Source organism: Martes martes (genome assembly GCF_963455335.1).
Source record: "Martes martes genome assembly, chromosome: 1".
Taxonomy (NCBI): Eukaryota; Metazoa; Chordata; class Mammalia; order Carnivora; family Mustelidae; genus Martes; species Martes martes.
Window position 1 is genome coordinate 7,587,738 of NC_137888.1, and position 21,361 is coordinate 7,609,098.

Below are 21,361 nucleotides of genomic sequence, written 5' to 3' on the forward strand. Positions count from 1 at the left end.
ACAGGTAAATAGAAAAGATTGTCTTATTATCTTAATTCTTTGTGTGTTTTAAAATTTCTTTAAAAATCATTTTTTATTTAAAGCAGTTGAGCTGTTTGTTGTGAGGGCTGTAACATATGCAGAAGTGATATATGATGAAAGTGCACAGAAAGTGGATGGTTAGGCAAAAGCACATGGTTAGTTATGTGCTTTATCAAGTGATATCAGATGAATGCCAACTGATAAGTTTAAGATGTAAATTATACTAAAAATTACACACAGGGACACCTGGCTGGCTCAGTCAGTTAAGCGTCTGCCTTCAGCTCAGGTCAAGATCTCAGGGTCCTAGGATCGAGCCCTGCATCAGGCTGCGGGCTCAATAGGGAGTCTGCTTCTCCCTCTCCCTCTGCCTCTCCCTCCGCTCATGCGCTTGCTCGCTTGCTCTCTCTCCCTCCCTCTCTCTCTCACAAATAAATAAATAAATAAATAAAATCTTTTTTTAAAAAAAAAGAATAAAAATTACAAAGTAATAGCTACTCAATAGAGGAGATAAAATAAAAGAACCAAAAAGTATTCCATTAACCCAAAAGAAGGCAGGAAAGAAGGAATGGGGGGAAAGGAGGTAAGACGAACAGAGTACAAATAAGACAACATTTTAAAGCCCAAACTTCAGGGTTCTTAATGAATAATTAAATGAGTTAAAAATTCACCATGAAATAAAGAGATGAGCTGACTGGATCAAAAGGCATGACAACACTGCATACAAGAGGCATACTTCATATATAAAAGTATGGGCAGATCTGAAGTTAAAGGGTTGGAAAAATACAGACTATGAGAATGTGAAGAATAAGAAACTTGGTATAGATATAGTAGTATCAGACAAATCAGACTAAAAGACAAAAATAAAAAATATTACTAGAGATAAAGAGGGACATTTCATCATAATGAAAAAGTGAATTTACCACAAAGTCACAACAACAGTAAATGGGTACACATGACTAAGAGACCTTAAAAACACTAAAGCAACTAAAGGGAGATTAAGACAAATCCAAAATTAGGAGCACCTGGGTGGCTCAGTTGTTAAGCATCTGCCTTCAGCTCACGTCATGATCCCAGCATCCTGGGATCGAGCCCTGCACCAGGCTCCCTGCTTGGCGGGAAGCCTGCTTCTCCCTCCCCCTGCTTGTGTTTCCTCTCTTGCTATGCCTCTCTCTGTCAAATAAACAAATACCACCCCCCTACAAAAGGCAACTCCTAAATCATCACTAAAGGTTAACATTCCTCTATGTCATTGGGAGAACAAACATCCACAGATACACATTACACACAAAGTAAAGGATATAAAAGATATGGGGGGGAAAAAAAATCAAACCACCCAATCTATGCTGACATTTGTAGACCACTATACCAAATAAACGTATAAAATACAATTCCTTGCAAATACAGACAGAACATTCACCAAGAGAGATTACCTGCTGTATCATAAAACAAGTCTGAATCAACTTTAAAGGAGTTAAATCACGTTTTCTGACCATGATGCTACTGAACCAGAAATCAGTTAACAATAAGATGTTTTGAAATTATGTATCAACATTCTAAATAACAATGGGTCAATAAAGAAATCACAAGGGAAATTAGAAATGTTTCAAAATCAATGAGAGTTAAAACATCACAAGTCACTGCATGCAGCTAAAGCAGTAATCAGAGGGAAATCTATGCCTTTAAATACTGTTAAGAAAAACGTTTTAAATAAATGATCTAAGCTTCTCCTTCAGAAACTAGAAAACGCAAATTTAACCTAAAGGAAGGAGAAGAAAAAGAAATAATAAAGAAAAAAATCAATGAAATAGAAACAAGACTAAACAACAGTAAGAACAAAACAAAAAACTCGTTTGATAAATTTGACAAACCACTAGAAAGAAAGAATAATAGGAAAAAAAAGGGAGAAAACAGAAATGACCGACATTAGGAACAAAAGAGACACTATCACTATAGATCTTCAAGAAATTACAAAGATAATAATGAGATATTATGGGTAATTTTCTGCTAACAAAGCCAACAACTTAGATAAGGACAAGTTTCTTGAAATACATACCTACCAAAATTGACTCAAAAAGAAAATCTGAATAGCCATATATTTATAAAAAATATGAGCTATAATTAATAACCCTCTAACAAAGAACATCCCCAGTTCCTGATAGCTTCATTAATGAACTCTATTAAAACATTTTCAAAAGAATGCCAATCTTATACAAATTCTTTCAGAAAAATCAAGAAGGAATACTTCCCAATAGTTTTATGAGACCGACATAATCATGAGATCAACATCTAATGAAGGCATTATATAAAATTTTAGACAAATATCCATTTAATGACAAACTTCCTACCAATATAGACAAACTGAACCCAGCAATACTTAAGACAGTATATCAAGGCCAAGTGTGCTTTATCTTAGGTTGAGCTTAATATTCTAAAAGTTAATTAATGTATTTTACCACATAACAGGAGAAAAACATATCATCTCTATAGATGCAGAAAGCATGTGACAACATTCAAAACCCACTAATGATTTAGAAAAACAAACAAGCAAAACACTTGTCTAAAAACAAAGGAAACTACTCCTTCAACCTGATAGAGGGCTGCAAGAAATATACAATCTGTACCATACTTAAAAATATTAGATAAATGTATGCTTTTCCCACAAGACTGGGAACATGGGAAGATGTCTGCTCTCACCATAACTATTCAACATATGGAAGTTCCAGTCAGTATAATAAAATAAAAAATAAATAAAGGCATACAGAGTCAAAGAACAAGACTCCTCATTTGCAGAGGACATGATTAATTAAGCAGAAACTCCTATAGAATCTAAAAACAAACAAAAAACTAGAATAGGTAAATTTAGCAAGGTTTTGGGACATAGAGTCAACATAGAAAACTCAGTTCTATTTCCACATATTTGCACCGAGAAACTAGAAGACAATACTTTAAAAAGGACACTTAAAATTGCATCCAAAAAACTAAAAATTAAAATATAAAATATGCCTGCGATTGCTGCACAAAACACTACAAAATGTTGCTGAGACAAATTAATGACTAAATAAATGGAGAAATGTTCACAGACTGGAAGACTCAATGCTGTTAAAATGTCCATCCTGTTGGATGAACTCAAATGCAATCCAAACAGAAATGCCAGCAAGATTTTTTTGCGTACAAATTTAGAAGCAGATTCTTAAATTTATATGTAAATAAAAAGAACCTAGAGAATAGGAAAAAAAATTCTTGAAACAGAAGACAAGAGCTGGTGGCTTTATACTACTTGAATTTGAGATTTACCACACAGCTACAGTAACTGGCACCACGGTACTGGTTCAATGACTCATCAACCAAAGCAACAGAACAGGGTGCAAATACAGACCCACACATAAAAGATGAATTTTTCAGACAAAAGCTCCCAGATCAATAGGGAAAGGCAACAATTCAACAAATAATGCTGTAATGCTTAGGTAAGGACCTGGGGACATGAACATCAACTCCTATACCTCATTCCACATTCAAAACTTAATTCAAGATGAACCACAGAATTCTACCATAAAAACTAGGATCAAAAAAATCTTTTAAAAGAAAACACAGAAGACCCTCACAAACTTGAGGACAGCAAATGTCTTAAGATACAAAAACTACTACTATTCATAAAAACCAGTTGACAAATTTGATTTCATTGATATTAAAAATTTTCCACTCATCAAAAGATACTACCAAGAAAAGAAATAGATAAACCAGTCTGGGAAAAAAATACTGACACATAATGTGAGCAAGGACTTAGATCCATTATATGTGTTAAAAAACAAACAAACCAAAAAAACCCTCCTCAATAATTAAAGAACTCAATAATAAATCAGCAGAAGACTGGAAAGATGGTTGCAAAAACACCCAACAACTATGAATGGTTACTAAGCACATACTATTAGCCATGGAGAAATGCAAATGAAACCACAATACAGACCTGTCAGAATGGCTGATTTCAAGAAAGACCAATCATACCAAATGGTGAGGATGTCATGCAACTGGAACCCTCCTCATATACTATAGGAACGTAAAATGATAAAAATTTGGAGAACTGTATTTTCTCGTGAAGGTAAACACACATATACCCTATGACCTGGCAATTCTACCTCTAGTGATCCCAGGGAAATGAAAACACACATATACACAAGACTTACACAAGAATGTTTCCAGTACCCTTATGTATAAGAGGTCCAAATCAAAACAACCCAAACGTCCACTGACAGGTAAATATAGATAAATTACAGTATTTTTACTCAGTAGAATACTATGAAGTGATAAAATGAAATAACTTTTGAAACACAACAATATGGATGAATTTCCAAAAACAGTGTTTGTTAAGTGAAGGAAACAAAATAATAAATGCTATAGGATTACATTTATATGAATTTTGCCTGTAAGTAGGCAAAATTAGCCTATGATGATAATAATCAGAAAGTGGGGTGGGGTGGGATGACAAAAGGGTCAAAACAGAACGTTAAGGGTGGTGGAAATATTCCATATCTTGTTTTAGGTAGGGTTACATTGCTGTACATAAAGTCAAAACAAAATGAACACATAAGGTACGCGTATGTTGTTGCATAAAAACTATAAAAAACAGATCTTAATTCTTCATCCACTTTCCCCACCAAAAAAATATACATATAGTAGATACAGAGTTCATTACCAGGAAACTAAAGTGGGCTCCTGAAACATAAATGAGAAAATTAAAAGAAAGAATAAAATCACTGAGAAAATAAAAGCACAAAGAAACCCAATGATAGCACATGCACTCAATTTATACTTATGGTTAAATTCCCTAGTATATCCTTTATAACGTAATCATTTGGTTCTGGATTTGATTTTTTTTTTTGGTAATTGCAAAATTCAAAAAGTTACTTTCTACTTTAAAAATTAAGTCAGTTGCTGATTGCAGCTAAGGGAAATCTCATAAAACCTATAGTTAATATGTATTAAATACAGGTCAAGATACTCACTTTCAATTTTAAAAAGGGAAAAGATCCATCTACTCTTTTCTGAAATGCCCCCCCCTTAGTTTTTTAAAATAATAATTATAGCTCAGTTTGGGAGAAATGATAGGTTACAGCCCATAGTGGCTTAACTATGGTTTTAGAAGACAGAGATATGAATGCGATGGGATGAATGTTTTATTTAGAAAAAAGAAAAAACTGGCAGAAGAAGAAAAAAACTTCAAAATGGAGAAAGTAGTAGCCTGTATTGAGAGATAAAAAACATAAAGGAGGTTTCATATCCTCCATGCTAATTCAAATCGACTGGTAGGAGCTACTTTGAATGCTGGGGAAACTAAGGATTCCCAGGGCTGTGTTTTGGTTCAAGGGGAAAGGGGCCAGGCCTGATAAGCTAGTGATGTGGATAAAGGCAAAAGGACTCAGGAGACCTGCATATAGTATTTTCTACCTCTTTCTTAAGGGGAGTAGGCACACTCTGGCTGCCAGATATTACACTGCCTCGAACTTGAGAGAATCAGGCAGGATGCAGTAAGTTACAAATCAGCTGTGAAAGATACAATCACGGATACATTTTTAAATATTCTAAAGAAAATCTTCCAATATTAAAAGTTGAGACTCCACAGCTATGTGAAGGTGAATTAAAGCAAATAACCATCATCTTCAGTTCACCGGAAATGACACCTGGTGGCAGCATCGCTAAATTCCAAGGGCAAAATAAAAAATGGAGCAAAAATAAATCCCCCAAGTGTAGAAATGCAAAACGATCATCCCAAGGTGTCTGGTATGTACATATCCCATACAATCAGATAGTTACATATTACATTCATTTTATACTACCAACAAGCTGGATTACAAAACAGGATTATTTTTAAGAAGTTAAATCAAGATGCAAAGTTGCCATCATGTACTCTGTTAAACAGACACCATTTAGGTATCTGAAAAAAAGTTCTCAGCCAAAAGAAAATTACTAAAACAAACCTAATGATTTGAAAACCTCACTCTTGAGGATTCTGGAGATGTGACATTCCTGCTATCCGTGCCACTAAGCTAAGAACCTGCACTGAAATCGATCCAAGGACTCTAGTCAGTTCATATTCTTGTCACAAATTGCCTAGTCAAAAATCTTTTTCTCCTATCTGAAATTTAAATAATAAAAAAAAAGCGTGATGTACTGCAATTATGACCTCTGTGGCTCACAGCTGAAGTACTGTTAACTGTGACTTCATTACAGACCCACACTGTGTGGGAAAAAAGGTCAAACTTACTGATTCTACTGCTGTAACGAGGCCCGGTGGTTTGATCGGCTGTCTCACAAAGCAGACACAGAGTTTGCGAAATGAAGTCTTAACTCTAACCGGGGAACAAACACTGGTCCATACAGACAGCTCAGGTCAAACTATACCCAACTTTTAAAGAAATACACACCTAAGTTATTATTGAAATTGTTAACTAAAACACGGATGTCAAGTAAACATGAAATGAGCTACAGAAAGACCGCTCCAGTAAAATAAATAACAAAGGCTAAAAAAAAAAAAAAAAAATCCCTATTTTACCCGTTTTCCATCTTTGGTCTTCTTTAAGTTCCAAGTGCCATCTGGCAACTTCTCAAAGAACTTTCTTGCTTTTGGTGCTTGGTCAAGAATATGAGCAGGTGGAATATTCAGAACTTCCACTATTTTATTCATCTGATCTACCTGTATTAAAAATAGAAATAAAAAAGCCTGTAACTTCTACTGTAGTACATCCTACGTTGGCTCATCAATTCATCCATTCGTTCATAAATTATAAATAAGTAGAGCATCTCCTGTGTGTCACACACACCTCCAAGCACTGAGCACAGAATCATAAACAAAACACATGAAGTCCCTCCCGTCCGGCAGTCCCCTCATTCCTCACAGGACAGGGCGGATCATTCAACAAACACATAAAATCAAATAACCATCAAAAAGGAAAAATTCCAGAGGCTTCATCAAGCGTGGACCGAATAAAGTGTTCTTTTTTAAGTACAGATTCTGTCACTCAAATACCAAGTGCCTACCACATGCTAGAAACCACACTCAGCAGAACATAGCAATCAACAGAACAGACAAAAATCTCTGCCAAAAAGTTTATATTACAGGGGAAGAGATCACTACTAGACAAATATATAATTAACTATATTATGTCGGTGCCAAATAAGAACTACGGAGAAAATTAAAGGGATGGAGAGTGACAAGGGACACTGCAACAGGTACCAGAGGATCACCGAGAAGATGCAGGGAGAGCAAAGACCTAAGGCAGTGAGGGAAGGAGCCATGGTGCTCCCTGGGGACAGAGACTTTAAGCACAGGAAAGAACTAATGCAAAGGCCTTTGGTATGGGCCCACAGTATGGGCCTATGTCTACTGTTTCCAAGGGACCACAGGGCAAAGCTTTGTGCTGGGACTGAAGAGAGTGAGGGGAGGCAAGGTCGCAGAGAGAAAGCAAGAGTCGAAGGGAGCAGGGGATTTTCGAGCCACTCAAAGGACTTGGCTTTTACAATGAATGAAATGGAAGCCACTGAAGTTTCAGGGGATTTAACAGAATATAGTTAATTATATTTTATCATATTTTAATTATAATTAATACAATACAATTTAATTTCGTACTGTTTAAGCCCATGAAAAAGATACTACTTTACAGGGTACTATTACTGATAACAAAACAAAACCAATCACACACTATGCGAGTTACTGCCCAGGAGAGGCTCACGAGCTGTAGTTCAAGTGAATGAACAAGATGGAGGGACGGTTTCTGACACCACACTGACAGCTGTATAACCCAGTGCCAGTAAGTCATTAGGTTTTGTTGGCCTTTCTTATTTATAAATGCAACGGACTAATGAAGATCTGTAATGGTTAACTTTCCTTTTTAAAAAACGAAAAACCTCATAGTGTTTTAAACCAATGAAAAGTCCAGTTTCTCTGACTGCCGGAGAGCACGGCCTTTCCCATGCCCTCTTAGGCACTGCCTCTGACCTCCAAACACCTTCTGAGAACAGACTGAAAACCCATGAATTAGAAGAATTACGTATCATCTGTAGTTGTTAAATTCTATAATCCTAATTCACCCTCAATTATTCAGATCAAACACCCCTCCTCAAGGCCACTGGTCATCACTTCTTAAATTCCAAATCATGCTTTCAAAATTTACAGCGATGTTTACATTGTTCTTAGGGTGGCCCTCATGCATTTTTATCATCATTTCTGTTACATTATACATAAAATCTGTAAAAAATTTAAACCAGAATGCTTAACTTTTATTAACTTACTCAGTAGCGAATTGAAAGATCTCATTTCCCACCTCAACATCCTAAACTCACCATTACTGTAACTGAAAAAACTTAAAAAAATGGATAATATAAATTCAAAAGTGTCCCAACATTTTAATATTTAAATTAATAACATTATTAAAATTATTATTAAAATTAAAAACATTATTAACATTTTAATGTTTAAATTAATAGGCATCTTTTCCTAAAAACAATTTTCAGGTTACGCTATCATAGATTAAAAACAAAAAAGAAATTATGAAAACAGAAACAGAATTTTGAAAGCAATCCATCATATACCTCATTGGCTCCACTGAACAAAGGTTCTCCAGTGTGCATTTCAACCAAAATACACCCAAGGGACCACATGTCAATAGCAAGGTCGTAAGGCATTCCCAGTAGCACCTCTGGAGACCGATAAAAGCGACTCTGAATATACTGGTATATCTGAAATATATTTCAATATCGTATTAATTCCAACATAAGTTTTGTTTAATTATGCTCCACAGTGAATTAAGTACATTTAACTAATATTAACAGAAAAAAATAATCGGCTAACTCCTAAATTTGGCTTTCATTTACCCATTTCAACCTTCTACTACAAGTATTATTTAAACAACTAAACACTTCAAGAGTGGTTACTCTGACTGTGAAATGCAAAACACAACACAAGTCTTTCCATTTAGTCCAATCCTAACTGGTAATCAAGATCCACACCCTAAAACAAATAATTATGCCTTATCAGAAAAAAGACACTGAGAATAGTTTGTTTCTCTATTATTCTTTCCTGCTATGGCTGGCACTTGGTTTACCATTAATGGAAGGACTAAATTGTATTTAAATTAACCTTAAGAATGTATTTCAGCATTAAGTCAAACAAACTCTGTCCAATGTAAATGAAAATTCAGGTATCTACACTGTAGTAGTCTCGTAGATAAATGTGAGAAAGGCTGATATGTAAAATTCAACTGGGAGTCGTTTCTGACCAATCACTTCTTCCCTGCACTCTTCCACCTCAGTCTAAGACTTTTTAGGAAAAGAAAATCTTGAAATGGATAATTTTCAACAAAGTAATGTCTTTAATGTCTTAAGAAACCAATTCATCTTCACTTAGCCATTGTAAATTTGTACCTAGCAATATCGTGAAAGCAAAGAAAGTTTTATTTAAAAAGAGAAAGAAAGAAACAAAATCCTCCTAACTAAAACTTCCTCACTTAACACTCTCGACTAGGCGGCCAGCAGCACAGTGCTGCTTTCTCCTGAATGTTTCTGTGGCTCCCACCGGAAACTCCAGCCAAATCTCCAAGAATAACCTGATGCCCCCATAAGCAGGTCAACCCAACTTTAATGCCTTGTCAGAGCAAAGAAAGTGAAATTCAAAGGGACCGAGAAGAAGTATTACATTTCCAAGTTTTCACAAGCCAACAGCACTGGTAAGCCCCAAAGACTCCTTACTACTAAGATTGTCTCATTCCCTGGCTTATGCGAGAAGTTTGTCAGTCACCTATACATTTTGGTTAAAAGCAGTGGTTGGGTCATCTACAATGTTTGTGCACCAAAATCCCCCTGAAATATACCTGCCCTGCCACCTTCTGAGACTGAGACTAGGGTAGGGTCACTGCATGTGTATTTTAGAAAGGATCTCTCATTCTATCTGATACACTGAACACAGTTTAAAACCTCACTGAGCTAAAGGGACAGTTGTCTCAGTTCGGCTGGAGAGACATAGCAGTGTTTGATATTAGTATGGAACATATGATTTTGTTTAAATAGGGGGGAAATTTTTCCAAATCTAAATCTATTCAAATGACTCTCAAATGGGCATGTATTTTCCATTCGCAATATACTTTATCCCACATTAACAACTAGGAACAGCTCCTGATTTTCAGAGGCATCTGAAACTGCAAATCTTGCTTCCTACTCCTTCAGTTTATTTCAGTGATCTACAACACCACTACCATGAGAGAGCTGCAGAAAAGGACAAGCCTGATAATCCTGTTAGCTGACTATAAATCTTCACGACGGAATTAACCAGCCATATCTAAAACACGAAAAAAAGTTGCATAGGACAAGAACTCTCACTCACTTGGAAAAACAAAAACTGGAAAGCCAGTATGAAATACTATCTGAATGTTAGTTGTGGATTTTCTTTTTTCTCCCAAGAAATGAAGCTTCGGTAATTACAAGTAAAAGGAACAGTGTTTAAAGTGAGTACAATATTATCAAATGATTTTAGTTTCTTTCAAGAAGAAAGAAACCTATCACTTCTACGTTATATGTGAAACACACTGTTAAGAGAAGCTTTCGTAACACTAGAAAGAACAGTGGGAAAAATCTGCTTTCTTAAATCCACTAAATCTCAATCTGTATTATTGCTACAGACAGGTCTGTTTTTAGCAGTCTGAGGAAAACCAGTGTGGACACGTGTCAGAATTTACAGAGGGAGAAAAAGATTTAAACTTATTTATCAAAAACAAGTATGTCTAACCAACTGTGTAATTTCTATGCTGTATCACCATGTGTAATGCAAAACTACCTGTATGTTTTTAAACCCATCAATTTTTGAAGAACATCATTTATCTTGATCTATCTTTGGAGAAGAATTTCACAGCAAGGATTCAATATTTGAGTATTGCAATATCCCCAAATTCATACTAAAACTTCTACTTGCGAAATATAGTTACAAACCACCTTAGGCATATGTATAATTTTTAAAAATCTACTTTTAAAAAAGCCCAATACCTTCTAATCCAGAATCTTATATTTGCATTTGAAGAGATATGTCCCCAAAACAGGTTTCAACACAATGTGATTAGAGTGCTGTATTTTAAGGGTAACTATTCTATAATAACCTCCAAATTGTAAACACATTAATAACATTTCAAGTATCTACCGACACTATTTTACCTAATTCTATTTTAATTCACAAGTCCTGAAATATACTTACCCTCTGCCCCAACTGACAAGAACTGCCAAAGTCAACAATCTTGATTGCACTGCGTTTGGGGTTACAAAGAAGGATATTCTCAGGTTTTAGGTCACAGTGAATGATACTAAGTTCTGGAGTCGCAAGGAAAAGCAGTGCAGTGCACATCTGCTGTGCAAACTTTCGTGTTAGGTTCAAAGAGACACCTCGAAAATTGGTGTTCCTCAACAAGTCATAGAGGTTGTACGACAGCATTTCAAAAACTAAACAGAGATGGTTTCGAAACATAAAGTGGCGTTTCAAATGCACTGAAAGACAAAAAAAGTTTCATTTTAAATTATACATACCAATAAAATGAGAATAATGTATGCGTGAACTCTCAAACAATCTACAACATTTCAATGTCAAATGCAGAGTGAAAATCAAGTTAAAATTTGGAGATCAGCATTCTGCAGTAACAGCACATTCTATAATCAGTCGGGAATATCTAAATTGTTCATCTGCTGAATTAAACAGGTGTGGTGTCTGCCAATAAACAATATAATGTAAGAAGTACCACCAAAAGACTCTGCTTAAAAAAAAAAAAATGAAGTCAGGTCTGAAAACAAGTAGCAAAGCGACAAACAGTACTGAGAATACTTCAGTAACTTTATGCTCACTTCTATGAGCAAGGATTTTTTACTTCCTCAGAGCCCAACCTCACATCTTCACCTAAGCCCCACCCACTGGGATCTCCAGGTTGTGACAATGCGGGACTTGGCAGCTCTCTCTGGGAAGGTTTTCAGGCTCTGATACATATCCACATTCTGCTCTGCTGAGCCTGAGATCTCCCTAGTAACTTCCTGCATCAACTGTCAAAGGAAGACACAGATCTTTTTTTCTTTTAGGAAAACACAACAAATATTTGAAAAGCACGCTTTACAAGATATTAAAAGAGTTCATAATCAAGTCATTTGATTGTGTTCACCAAACTGGTAAATGGTATATCTTGTACACAACTGAAGGTCTGGGAAAACTTGAAAATAAAGCTCAATCAAAAGAAGAAATTATAAGTAGGCTTATGAATGAGAAAGAGTAGAGAAGCCATTACATGCTATCACTGCTGACCCTCTAAAAAGGCCTAATACTCACTAAATCGCTTCAAAGACTGCTTTTAGTACTAACACTGCCCATCAGATGAGGTCATTCAGTGAAGTGCTGCCCTTTACCGTAAAACTCTCTTATACACCAAACTGAACACTCATAACTCAACTGGATGACATAAAACCACCCATCTGTCAAGGTTACCTTCATTTTGGTCTTTTAGTTTCATAAAAACAGAGGCTCCTCTACCGATCTATCTGGAATAACCATGGTGGTATTCAAGGTCTGGTCCCTGAGAATGGGGGATACACTGTGTTGTCCTGCACCACCTCCTGGAGAGCGGTGCACATCAACACTGTTTTTACATCATCCTGACATACACGATCCAAAGTTAGGATAAATAACAATACATATACTTCGTAGCTCTATCAGAGCCTACAGTACAACTCAACACTCTACTAATAAAAGGAATCCGTAAAGGTTACTGAAGAATGTATAGTATCTGCTCTTAATCACTGAAGTTCACAGGTTTCATACTAAAAACAGAGCTTCACATGCAACAGAGACACCCCACAGACTTGGTCAAGAGTTTTAATTTGATTAAGCAATAGCCACAAAAAGAACGCAAAAAAGTAAATGATGCCACAATTCCAGTTTAATTATGAAAAGTCCTTTAAGAAGCTCTGTGATTAGAAAGTTCCTCCAATGGGGGTGCCTGGCTGGCACAGTCAGTAAGCATATGACTCTTGATCTCGGGGTCATGAGTTCAAGCCCCACACTGGGCATGAAGCCTACTTCAAAAAAGAAAAGAAAGTTCTTCCAGTGGAAGATCAATCCACTTGGTTCCACATGACTTCCCAATTCATTATTCCTTTACTGAGTATCTACAATGTACTGAGCACTAAAGACGTTGTCAAATCTCCAACACAAGTAATATTTATGTATCTTTTAAAACTGAACTTTGGGGATAATGGAGGGTCAGCAAAACTTTGTTCTAGACCTAAACTGAATTTTCATTTGACTAGATCATGACAGGTACCAAATAATCCAGGTGAGAAATTATGCTACATGGTCAACTAGTAGGTTTTTTTTTTTTTAAGTTTCAAAGACAAGATTATAAAACTCATCAGAATAAATTACATTTATCTATCACACTAAACAAGTTATTTATATCAGAAAAGAGCAATATGACTTGAGACATCTTAAATTTAAGTATCAAATCTACCTGCAGCACTAGGTCTAACTCTAAAGGTTTTATTTGCCTTCCAATATAGAATCTCAGTTCCTTGAGACACTGTGCATTCACCACCTCCCTAAATAAGAACTTAAAAAAATATTTCATCTAAAAAACATCAATCATGATTAATGCAACTTTCATAATCATTTTAAAGTTTGCTAAAAAACAAACTTTATTTTATTTATTAAAGTTTATTAAATTTTTTAATTTACTAAAAAAAGTTTATTAAAAACAAAAATGACAGGCATTATTATATACAACCAAGTGGCTAGCACTTATTGAATACTTACTATATACTTGCCATGTTTTCTTTCAATAAGGCAGAATTAAAATGTTACAGTAATGCTATCAACATATTCTCTACTATTTAAGCAAACACTCAAAATACAACATACAAAAATGAGGAGGAAGAAGTGGAGAGGCATGTCCAGATTACTTTGTAAGTCAAGTATCCTTCAAATGTCCTTCTTGTGCTTCTATGTCCCTTAAATGGAAATACACTCAAACTTACACTAAGTTATAACTGACACCGAACAATAAGTGTTCAGTGAATATGAAAAGCTTTTAAATACAGATGTAATTACTATGGATTATATCAGATATCTACAGAGAAGAAACTAAGAAAGAAAAATTAATAGTATAAAAGCTCATTTTCTTGCAATACTGGGGGGGAATGAAGGCTGTTCATAAATGAAATCTGATCTTGGTATCTGAACCTTACTTTTTTTTTTTTAAGTTTATTTATTTATTTGTCAGAAAGAGAGAGGAGGGGGGGCAGAGAGAGAGGCGGAGAGGAGGGCAGAGGCAGAGAGAGAAGCAGGCTCCCCGCTGAGCAAGGAGCCTGATGTGGGACTCGATCCCAGGACCCTGAGATCATGACCTGAGCCGAAAGCAGAGGCTTAACCGACTGAGCCACCCAGGCGTCCCAAAACCTTACATTTTTAAACATGCATTTTTTTTTTCTTTTCTGTTTCCACCGTTTTGGACAAACTAAAGAACCATAATGCCCTACTTACTCATAAAAAGGTATTTTATTACATAAAATTTAACCTCATGTTTATCAGGTAAAGCCAACATTTCTGAACAGGGTTGCTATGTATACATGCCTACAGGGAACTTCCATAGTTACTTGATCCAAAGGTCTCAATCCTAAAATTGATGGCATCTTATATTTATACTTGACAGCAATTTATTTCTCAGTGGCACATAAAATAATGGGGTCTTACAATCATTAGCATCATAGATTTGACTGAAAATATTAAATAAGGCGTAATTATTGATGTTATGCCCATATATCAACTGATCCTAGACTTCACTATTCGTTTTTAAAGATTTTATTTACTTATTTGAGAAAGAGAGAGCGTAAGGGAGGGGCAGAGGGAGAGGGAAAGGGAGAAGCAGGCTCCCTGCTGAGAAGGAAGCCCATCACGGGGCTCAGTCCCAGGACCCTGAGATCATGACCTGAGCCAAAGGCAGAGGCTTAACCAACCGAGCCACCCAGGCACCCCTAGACTTCACTATTTTCATAATTATTCTATCTTCTTTTTGTTTTCAGGAAAAACACTATAAGACAATGAAACAACAGAGTCTGACTCAGGCAGAAGTAGGTTCAGATGCTAGCTGCAGAGCCCTGGGAACTTGGTTATGTTATTCTTTGTATAAACTGTCTATAATATAAGGATTTCCTTATAAGTATATATATTATATATCTAACGTAAGTTTCCTTACAGGACTGCTGTGACTATTACAGATGATGGAGAAGAACACAAGGAATATGACAGGAATTTGTTAAAAAGTGGCTATTACCACTTTTCTGCTCTAGTTTTTAAGTCTTAATAGCTTCTAATGCTGCCAAACTGACAGAACCTGGGAAGGAGTCTGAGATCTTGGCTAAGATATTCCAAAACTGGTTCTATAATATACTAGCTTACTTTTAATTTCTAAGCTGTATTAGAAATGGTTAAAGTTACCCAAAAGAGGACCCCTGGGTAAAACTGCACCATTAAAGCAAAGAAATGGCACTAGTAACTTGTAAAATATGACACTATTCTTGATTGTTTCTAAATTATATGCTACCTGGAATGCCCAGTCCCCAAGATCTAGAGTGTTACTAACAACTCGAGTAACTTACATAAATCTACACCCCCCAACAGAAGTAAACAGTTGAATTTTTAACCTAGCACTTTAAGATATAATCAATATATTTTCATACATAAATAACCATTAACTCCAACGTCTCGTCCATATGAGGACATGTGGCTTTATCTGTTCATTTACCTATGTAGTATTTCATTTCAGTGTCATGTTTGTTCATGAGCTCAAGAAGTCGCACTTCTATCTGGGCTTGATTCAGAAAAGCCTTCTTGTTCTTTATGATTTTAATTGCAACCCATTCTTGCTCCACACGATCATAAGCCTTTACAACCTGAAAGAGAAAAAAGAGGAATAATTTTCTATTTCACTAGTGGCCACAATTTCACATTTTACAATTCACCTTAATTGTATATTTACCTAATTCTCACTTTTCTGACGTCCCTAAGCAGAAGAGGTCCTATTCATTTCCATTCAGTATCATCCATCTATTACTTTACAGTCAACTTTAAGTCAATCTTTTTATTAGATTTTATTATTTCTTTATTTGAGAGGTATAGAGCATGAGCACGATCAGTGGGAGAGGGAGAGGGAGAAGCAGACGCCCCACTGAGCAGGAAGCCCCATGCTGGGCAGATCCCAGGACCTGAGCTCACCTCAGATCACAACCTGATCTAAAGGCAGATGCTTGCTTAACCGAAATGAGCCACCCAGGCGCCCCAAAGTCAGTCATTTCAATTAACTGTCTTTTGTATCCTTACACCGTTTCTAAATATCCACAGTATCGCTTTCTTTTTAACAAAAGCTAGATTAACTCTTTTCCTCCAGAGGTAAGTTATAAATCTTGTCAAGTGCTTTGGTTCGGGAAAAAGAACCTGATTTAACTCTCAAGTATACATGTAAAATATTTAAAAAGTTCTAAGTCATTTGAAAAATGCAGATAACTTCCTAACCTTAAATTAGATTTTCAGAAATTAAAACACAGGTATTTAACAAAAGACAAATCTAATACAAATTACCAGGGAAGTTCCATGATAAAAGTCAAAAGCCACAATTAGATGGTCTTGATAGTTATAAAATCAACGCCAAGAAAAATGGAGTGCTCATGAGCAAATCACTACGTGCACCTCTTGTTTTAATTTTACTTGTGGAGCATAAGGAATAACACGGAGGACATTGGGTGAAGGAGTGGAGAAGTGAGTTGGGGGAAATCGGAGGGGGAGACGAACCATAAGAGATTGTGGACTCTGAGAAACAAACTGAGGGTTCTGGAGGGGAGGTGGGTAGGGGGTTGGGAGAGCGTGGTGGTGGGTATTAAGGAGGGCATGTATTACATGGAGCACTGGGTGTGGTGCATAAACAATGAATCTCGGAACACTGAAAAAATAAAATAAAATTAAAAAAAAAAAAAAAAAAAAAAAAGAACGGGTGCCTGGGTGGCTCAGTGGGTTAAGCCTCTGGCTTCGGCTCAGGTCATGATCCCAGGGTCCTGGGATCGAGCCCTGCATCGGGCTCTCTGCTCAGTGGGGAGCCTGCTTCCCCCTCTCTCTCTCTGCCTGCCTCTCTGCCTACCTGTGATCTCTGTCAAATAAATAAATAAAATCTTTAAAAAAAAAAAAGGAGTTTCATATTATTAACAAAGAGATTTACATAAAAATTAGAAAATCAATGCACAGATAAAACTATCCACAAATCAGAAACCCACTATAACTGATTAAAAGTTAATTTATAATCTATGTAGTCTGAATAGGCAATAGCATTATCCATTTTCTAGCACATTCACGAAGTCTGGAGATGAAGGGAGAACTCCTTGTGATTCCTTCCGATGTGTAGGCTGAGTCCCACTGGAGAAGAGAAGTGAATGGATGTTCCAAAATTTACATCAGTCAAGGTTATATATACTGTCAAGGATTATATATGGTTCAGTTAAAATCAAACTTGGAATGAAAAATGCAATTATTTCTGGTTTCACCCAATTCTAAAAAATACAATCTATTGTCTTTAAAACCGGAGATTACCCCGGTAAACATCTGACCAAGTGGTTTTGATATTCTTCTGTTCATTGACTATGCTACTGGCACCAAGAGCAGCAGTTCCATGCCCAGATCCCAGTGGTCTCCAGGACAAAGGCCACCGGCAGGGCCCAACTATTTACTGACTTAGCAAATAGTTAACTGGCTAAATGCTAAAGCAATGGTTTTTGACCCTGAATTACACGTTCAACGGGCAGTTTGAAAAATACAAATGCCCAGGATCCAGTCACAGAGATTCTGATTTAACTGGTTTGGAGCCTAGGCACCACTCCTCTCCCCCAAACCTCCCTGGGAAATTTCAGTGTGCAATCAGGACTGATAACAACCACTGGCAAAAGAAATGAAGGAGTCCCTTATATGACAAAGATCTGGCAGAGTTTAGAGAAAGTCTGACCAAGACAGTACGGAAGACATTACTTGGTGAGTGACAGGTCCAGAACCTGAACACCCTTCAGCTTAAGGGAGGCATCAGTCTGACCCGATGAGATGGGGTGTGTTGTCAAACAGGCCTCTATTTTCAATGATCTAACTATGCTCACTTGCACTTAGGAATTAAAGTATGAGAAAATTAAAGTGAAGAGGAGGAGAAAAACATCACTCTGCACTCAAAGACTAAATATTTAGCGAAAACTTAAAAAAAAAAAAAAAGGAAAACAAAGTTTAAAGTCTGCTGTATGGCCACAATTTTCATGGTGGACAACATATTAGTCAGAAAAATGTCCTGCTGGGGGACCTGGGTGGCTCCGTCATTAAGCATCTGCCTTCGGCTCAGGTCATGATCCCAGAGTCTTGGGATTGAGCCCTGCATCAAGCTCTCTTCTTGGCAGGAGGCCTGCTTCTCCCTCTCCCACTCCCCTTGCTTGTGTTCCCTCTCTCACTGTTTCGCTCTGTCAAATAAATAAATAAAATCTTAAAACGAAAGAAAAGTAAAAGAAAAAAAAATGTCCTGTTGAAGGCAACGGCCTGAACAGGTGGTATAATTTTCAAGATGAAGACAGCAATCCCTCTATCTAGGGTGTTCATCGCCTTACTAAAATATGGGCCTCAGAAATGCCTCTCCTTAAGAGCCTGATAGAGAAGTAGAAGCTGCTTCTCACAAAAAAGTACTATTTCATAAAGAGGGACTCCGAAACTACTGAGAAACCCTAACCCAAAGAAAAAGAGCTTACGAATCAAGGAAAAGTTCTCTGAGTTATGTACAATTACCGAAATTCCTTGAAATCATGGAAAGGGGGAGGTATTTTATGCAGATGACAGGAGGGCCTTGTACAGCCACAATGGCATTACAGAGGTCCTTTAGCAACCTCGTGCGTATCTCCTTACAGGTTTAATAGCTGCCATTCTTGTGGGTCTACACCTGTGGCTGCTAATGACCTACCATATACTTTTTGTCCTAAGCATGATCAGACTGACACACGAAGAATTTTCCCTCACAGGTTGAAAAGAGGCATTTTTTTTCTATCTCAGGGCAGGAACGGGTCAATAAGAGCATGTGTTCCGTACTTTTTTTTAAAAACCCAAAACAAATTTTTAAAAAGTAGTTCAGGAAAAGTCATTTTGAACCGCATTCTATCCTCATTACTGAGAAGTCAGAAGTGGTGTCTGGACTGCAGGTTAATAACGGACTCCCCACACAAAGTTTGCAAGGCAAAGGAGACAGGAATCAACAGTAAATCACACCTCAAACCAAACCAAACCAAACCGAGGGACTGGATGAGACAGGATTGACAAGCGGGAGTAGCTGGGGGGTCCACAGCCAGAGAAGAAGTTTTTAGACGAGTCAGGACGAAGCTGTGATGGCTCTCGGTCTGAGCACAGCTGATACAACAGAGAGACGTATTTAGGGTTTTGTGCTTTGCAGCGAGGCCGGGTGGGCAGGTGAGGAGGGGAGAGCTATGAGTGGAGAAGCCAGAAACAAAGAGAAACTCCAGGTCTCTTGGGGAGCCCCTTCCTCACTCTTCCTGCTAGAAGCTGCTGAATGAGCCTTTCCATCACAAACACCCCCTCACAGTATCAGCCATGCTGGTGCTGGGAGAACAGGAAGAGGAAATCCTAAAGACCATCTGCCCAGTTCAAGGCCTGATAACAGAAAGTGAGAGAAAAACCCAGGGCACAGCCCCTGGCTTTCCCAGACTCCAAAAAAGTAACAGGGCACCTGCTGTGCCAACGGAACTCTTATCTTTTTGAAAAGGATTATCAGGCAGGAAGGTAATTACTTCTAGCATCCACATCGAAGAATCATCCGGACTATACGAGAGGGGTAATACCACGTATTAGTGATTACAACCCACCACTCAGTCATTAGTAAGATACGTACTAGAGAGCTGCTCTAGAAAGTAAATATGGACAGAGAAAGTCTAATGGAGTTTTAGAGCTGATGTAGTTTTACTAGCTTTAAAGAAGTATGATAATCCAAATACTCACTGTATGTGAGTATGATAATCCAAATATCCACTGTTTACAATATGTTACAATATACTGTATATATTATAATATATTACAAACACTGAAAGCATACCACTGAGGAAAAGGTTTAACAACATGATTCACTATCAAGTTCTAATTTAGGAAATTCAGCATTTTCCATTAAATTACCTGTCCAAAGGAACCTTTGCCAATCAAGGAGTCAATTTCGTAACGATCCATCCACTTCTCCCCGTTTTTTACAATATAATCATAGTTATCATCATCATAACCATCATTGTAAACCTTCCGCTCCTTCTTATGACTAGAATCGTCTCCCTGGCCCTGTTGGTGTCGTCGCTTCTTTTTTGCATAGTAAACCTGAAATGAGAGTATACAGTGTTTACTATGTAATTTAAATCTTTGGCGGTTAGCAGGAGGCATATAAATATATACATACGCACATACACACATATGATATATATCAAGAACATGTATGAGACAAGTCTGCCATCAGGAGGAAACTGATGAATTTTTATTCTTTATAACAAATACCAAAAAATGAAATAAAGAACTTTCTACAGTTGCTATTAGAATTACATAATAACACGGATATATAACCAATGAAAAATGTCTACCCTGAAATTCACTTTTCAATTATACTGTTTGTACATTTTATAAATAGATGCTAAGTGACTAGTCCAAAGTAGCCCATTCAAGAAGACTAACAGGGCCCAATTTACACTTAGGTCTTAAACTAGGATATAATTTCTATACAATGAAGTGGCACGGCTCTTAAGAGTGTAATATAAGGGATTTGGCGGGAAAAATATATAGAGATGCCAATGTAATCAGCAAACGCCAAACCAAATAAAGAGCATTTTCATCCTCCTCATGTCAATATCTTGCATGCCCTCTGCCAGTCCATCCCAATTTTATATTTGCTCTGAAGGCAAAAAGTTATAAATATGAAAGTCAAGATATATATGAACTGAAATTCTACTAATACAAAAGACCCTCTGAGAAGTCCCCACTTTTTAAGTCTCTAACAAAGTAACAATGAAAAGCAGCCACTCCCTCCCCCTCCCCACACTAAAGGCCATAAATCCTGTGACTGGTCAGAGTTATTGTCCTTCTGTTTTTCTCACTAAATTGTTTCTAAGACCAGTAAGAAATAACAGGTAGACTAGGCAATAGCCCAAGTAACTGGTAACTGAGGAAACTATAAATTACACTGCACAGAATAACATCAGAACAACTCTAATTTACAAGATGGCAAAACGG

General features: G+C 36.8%; 1 protein-coding gene across 2 annotated transcripts in view; it reads right to left on the reverse strand.

Moving 5' to 3' along the window:
* DYRK1A (dual specificity tyrosine phosphorylation regulated kinase 1A) overlaps positions 1 to 21,361 on the reverse strand; it is a 93,167-nt gene that overhangs the window by 12,562 nt on the left and 59,244 nt on the right. For both annotated transcript variants that reach the window (XM_080823682.1, XM_080823681.1), the window contains exons 4-8: positions 20,270 to 20,458; positions 15,828 to 15,975; positions 11,252 to 11,538; positions 8,605 to 8,751; positions 6,569 to 6,709 (exon numbers count right to left, since the gene is read on the reverse strand). In XM_080823682.1, coding sequence (XP_080679808.1) covers positions 6,569 to 6,709; positions 8,605 to 8,751; positions 11,252 to 11,538; positions 15,828 to 15,975; positions 20,270 to 20,458 — 912 coding nt within the window. The remainder of the gene's footprint in view (positions 1 to 6,568; positions 6,710 to 8,604; positions 8,752 to 11,251; positions 11,539 to 15,827; positions 15,976 to 20,269; positions 20,459 to 21,361) is intronic.